A 5,138-nucleotide genomic window follows, 5' to 3' on the forward strand; every position below is an offset into this window, starting at 1 on the left:
CTTTGAACAAAACTACAGTATGTCCCCTATGTTGACATGAATGAGTTGTATGCATGACTGCCAGACTGTCAATCTTACGAATCGAACGTGATTTGCTGAGATGCTCAACATCGCTGTAACACAATCTGCGGTTAGGATCTAACCATCCAAATCATCATCCCCAATACTAAAAGATATATAAAAAAAGTATATTCTTATTCCCAAAATTTCTTTTTGCACTCCTAAAATATCTCAAGTTATATAGGCAGCACCCAGGTTCTGTTTTGACTAGTAGTATTTGTGGTCTGTAGAGAGACTTTCTTGCTAAGGAATCCTCTCAACAGAGTCAATATCTGACCTGAAAAATTCTCAAGCTACACGAACATTGTTGCGGGTGTGTGTTTTATTTTCAATTTCTTTGTTTCCTCTTTGGATTACTCTTAGTTTTATTGAACTTTAGCTGTTTGTGAAGTAGATCTCCCATTTTAGCCGAATATCATACGTCTTGGGTTCAAGCCTATGAATGAAATAATCTTAATAACGAGCGTTCCGTCTTTAATGAGCCTTATACAACATAAGTCCGAATAGGTTCCAGAGAAATCTTTTTTTTTTTTTTTTTAAAAAGACTGTGTGGAATTTTGGGGTTTTATATCTTTTGCTTGTGAATTGAGTGCTGGTACATTGTGGATTTGATTGCCAATTCTGTAAATCACTGTGTTTTTTGTAATCAAACACATTTTCGTAATTTTTGTACTACTTTTGGAGCAAAGTTCAGATTTTGTTTTTTTTCTGATGAAGAGCAAAGTTCAGATTTTGTTGACAAAGTTGTTATAGATATTTGATTGGTTCTTTACCAGTTAACTTTTTCTTAATTTTTATTTTTTAATTACATAGGGGTAGAAGAAGGGCAATACTAGGTGGGGAATCGAACCCCCACCAATAAGGTGAAAGTTTAACCAACTAACCTACTAAGATCCCCCTTTTACCAGTTAACTAGAAGTGCTTATCCTTGTTTTTGTTTCTCAAAACTTTTTTGGTTTTCCTATTTTTCAAAATCATAATTTTTTTTGCTCTTCCCTAAGTTTCAACCGTCAAGGCAAAAGTTTTTCCTTTCTCTTTTTTAAAAATATGAGTGCTCCCTAATTTTTCATCTGCTAAGCTATAAAAAGTGCCATATATTTGAAACGCTTCATCTTTCTGGATAGTCATTTCATTTGCGGTTATCTTTTATGATTGAAAATGTTACAGTTTTGTTTTACATTTGCAAGTAATCTAGTATCTGATGAATCAATTGTGTATGTAGAATATTTATTTTGTTGGTTTGTATTGCTTTAGGTGAATTATTGATTCAAAATTTTCTATTCTTATCAGGTTTCACTTTTATATGTGGTCTGATAGAAGCTTTTGTTGATGATTTGTGCATTGAGTGCTTAAATAGTCTAGATTGCGGAGACATTTCTTTTTCAATATCTCCATGTTGGCTCTTTTTTACTTTTAAGCCTTAGGCAGTCTGTAATGTTTAACTTAAACAAGGTTAATGATTCAAACCAGGGTAATGACAATGGCAAACTGATTTAAGGCTTCTTTTTAAACTACACTTGACATTTGGTATAGTCGTTTTGTCAGGCCATATTATTTTTCTTCTTGAAGTATATCTATGCATGTCTTAAACATTGCTTTTGGATCAATAGGTGTTTAGATACAACTATGTCTGAGTTCTTACCTTAACATTATGCTTGAACTGAGGTGGGACTAACCATTTCAAAAAAAAAAAAAAAAAGAGAGCAAAGAGACAAAGAAATTCTTACCTTAATATTTATCCCTCTCAAAATGGATCACTAAGCTAGGAATCGTGCTTGGACAGAGGCTCTGCTAAAGAACAATTGTATGTCTTCTCTAATTTCCACGAGTGTATTGTGGAACAGGTAGATCATGAGAATATTGTTTGCTTGATCACGGTAATTAAACTTGCATGAAATATGCCAAGATATTATTAGGGGTGAAGTCTACTAGCTAGCAAATCCTTCGAGCTAGTTAATGAATACATGTACCCAGTGACATGACTAGTTAATGAAAGACGTCAATTTCTAAGTTGAAGAGGAAGTATAAGTTTAACACAAAGCTAACCAGAAAGAAAATATACAACGTGGGATGGCTGATTTCTGTATTGCCTCCTTATTTGATGGTTTTTATTTCCCCTATATTGTCTCAATCAGAAAAAGTAACTTTAAATGGTTGCACTCAAATGGTGGAACTTTTCATCGTCTCCTTTTGCAGTACATCTTCTCTTGGATCCTTCCTAACATGATTACATTCTGTTTCCTTTTTTTTTTGTGTGTGTCTCCTCTCAACTAGCTTCAAAGTCCCACGATGGTTGCACAGGGCTTCACTGTGGATTTAAATAAAGCTCTCGTCTTCCAGGTGAAAACTGCAACACTTCGTATTTTTGTTTTAGAAGATCAGTTGAGTAAACCATAGTCAATGCTGCCATCAATTTATCTCATAGTTTCTTTCTCCTCATGCTTGTCTGCTACCAATGGTCTTAATCTTTTACATTTGTGTAATGAAAGATCATTTGTAATTGAGTTCATAAAGTAAATGCCTCGTCCCAGTTGTTAATTTGTTATCATATATCTATCTGTAAGCCTCAAAATCCTTATGTTTGTTTCTCTTTTTAAGACCTCAGAAATAAATATGACGGCAGAAATAAAAGAAAGATATACAAAGAAAAGGTGTCTCTTTCCTGACATTTTTAGATTAATAAACCTATTCTAGTGATTGTATTGTATCCAACTTCTGTTTGTTATGTCAACCCTAATTTTTTAGCCCCTATCATTATTCCCTAACTGGAAAACTAAGCAGAAATAACTCTTTTATCTAACTCACAGTCTCATACCAATAAGATATCTGCTTTTCATTTTTATTGACTTCTGGAATATGTTTTCAGGTTGGCCACCTTGGAGAAGCTTATCAAGAATGGGTTCATCAGCCTATTGTTAGCAAGGAAGGACCTCGATTTTTTGAAAGTGATTTTTGGGAGGTATTGCTTTATTTAATCCTTTTCGCCCATGAGACTCAACAGGGTCACTTTTTACTCCCCATGTATTGTTATAGCTATTGTTATTCAGTCTATAGTAGTATTGAAATGATTTATTTGTGAAACAGTTTCTGACTCGCACAGTTTGGTGGGCAATTCCAGTCATTTGGCTCCCAGTTGTATGCTATAGTATCTCAGTATCAATCTGGATGGGCCATACTGTTCCTGAGGTGGCATTAATGGTAGTTTTTGGAATTTTTGTGTGGACATTGATGGAATATACTCTTCATCGATTTCTTTTCCATATAAAGACGAAGAGCTATTGGTAAGTACTCTCTGTATCTCTTCTGTCTCCAGAGGGAGGGAGTTTTGCTCTTCTAGTGTCCTGCTAGTTCCGACTCTATCCTTTTAACGTATTACGTAATTGCAACTTCTTGTTACAGGGCAAACACGGCTCATTACCTTCTTCATGGTTGTCATCACAAGCATCCTATGGATGGTCTACGCCTTGTTTTTCCTCCTGCTGCCACAGCTATTCTTTGTGTACCGGTATGTTTGATTTTGAACAACTAGCTTATTTAATATTTACCTGACAACCTATGTGGATATAATTATATGTACACACACAAATTGGCAAAAGTCTCATGTTTTAAGAGGTTACCTTCTATCTAGTGAAAAGAGAAGATGGTATATACCAGTGTTATCAAAGGCTCATTTTAAACCGATGAGTACCTAAAAAAAATATAATTTGCACATATGTGTATTAGTTGTTAAGAAGAACATTATGAATGAAATTGTTACTCTTTTCTTGAATTATATATATTTTTTCCTTCATTGAACTTTTTCTTACTAAAGGCCACACTTAAATTGTGCTTTGCGCTTAAAGCCAAACTCCCTGGAGCTTTTCCGGAGCTTTTGATAGTTGATACGGTGCTTTGTCGTTGCAGTTCTGGAATTTAATCAAACTCATGTCAACTCCCTCTACTGCTCCTGCTTTATTTGGAGGAGGCTTATTGGGCTATGTCATGTATGATGTAACACACTACTACTTGCATCATGCACAACCAACAAGTGAAGTGCCAAAAAATCTCAAGGTAAGTGGCGATACATGATGCACCCCTCTAATGTTTTCAATCTCATTTGTAATTCTCTAATGAGCTTAGCCCATATATTGCTAGCTTTATATGAACTTATGATTTCATCTGGTTAAGTGTCTAGTTTTTGAGATGTCTGCTTGTATCATGAGGCATCAGTCTAGCAAAATGTTTGTGTCACTGATGGATTTAGATCTGTACTGGCTTCCTTTCCCGTGTTCAATAGTGGTGCCAATTGTGTGATAATGAGGGATTCAGCACTGATGTTTTTCATCTGAGTTTGTGGGAAATTTTTTGATACTTGTAAGGTATACAAAAAGGATTAAACGATCTTTAACCGTACAATCTTTTTCCCTGTTTTGTCTTGGCAGAAATATCATTTGAATCATCATTTTCGCATCCAGACCAAAGGTTTTGGTATCACTTCCTCTTTCTGGGACAAGGTGTTTGGGACGCTACCAAAATCGAAATCAGCCAAGAGCAAATGATTCCTTCCGGAGGAGAGAATCACATTTTTAATTAAGCATTATTAAGTAGAAAGGGTAAACATCTTTGTTTTCATCCTTACATTCTTTCATCTGCTGTTACTTGTCTTCTAATTGCAAAAAAATTGTCTTCATCAGTCCATCTAGGTTGTATTTAGGTTTTCCATTGGACTGCATGTTGGGTAAGTTGTCATCGTCTATTGGACTGGAAAATTATATCCGGTTAATATATGTAGCGAAGGTTCTATTTATTTCATTTCATTTTTGTGGAGAAACTAGCCCAGGTTTTACTCCTGTCCTGAAGTGACTTGCTTCACTTTATAAGGTTGAGTCAATTTTCTGTCTAAATTAAACGTTGATAGATTATCATTTTAGAAATATAGCAAACTGTGGATTTAGAATTAATTGATTATAATATCACGTGAGCTTGCAAGTATATCGAGGGCTGCAAATCAACACAGGTTTAGTTCTCGGGAATTGGTACCTCCCGTTCTACTGTTTTCCTTTTGGTGTTAGCTAAATTGATGTTACTTTAGTTCACAA

General features: G+C 34.9%; 1 protein-coding gene across 1 annotated transcript; it reads left to right on the forward strand.

The window, feature by feature from the left end:
• The first annotated feature begins 233 nt into the window (after window positions 1-233).
• LOC107821872 (dihydroceramide fatty acyl 2-hydroxylase FAH1) lies at window positions 234-4,870 on the forward strand. The gene is made up of 7 exons (XM_016648331.2): window positions 234-373; window positions 2,335-2,400; window positions 2,927-3,019; window positions 3,145-3,341; window positions 3,460-3,565; window positions 3,964-4,110; window positions 4,482-4,870. The coding sequence occupies exons 2-7, from the start codon at window positions 2,350-2,352 to the stop codon at window positions 4,596-4,598; spliced, it is 711 nt and encodes a 236-aa protein (XP_016503817.1). The 5' UTR covers window positions 234-373; window positions 2,335-2,349; the 3' UTR covers window positions 4,599-4,870.
• Window positions 4,871-5,138: the final 268 nt, after the last annotated feature.

The sequence above is a fragment of the Nicotiana tabacum genome, chromosome 3 (genome assembly GCF_000715075.1).
Source record: "Nicotiana tabacum cultivar K326 chromosome 3, ASM71507v2, whole genome shotgun sequence".
NCBI classification, from domain to species: Eukaryota; Viridiplantae; Streptophyta; class Magnoliopsida; order Solanales; family Solanaceae; genus Nicotiana; species Nicotiana tabacum.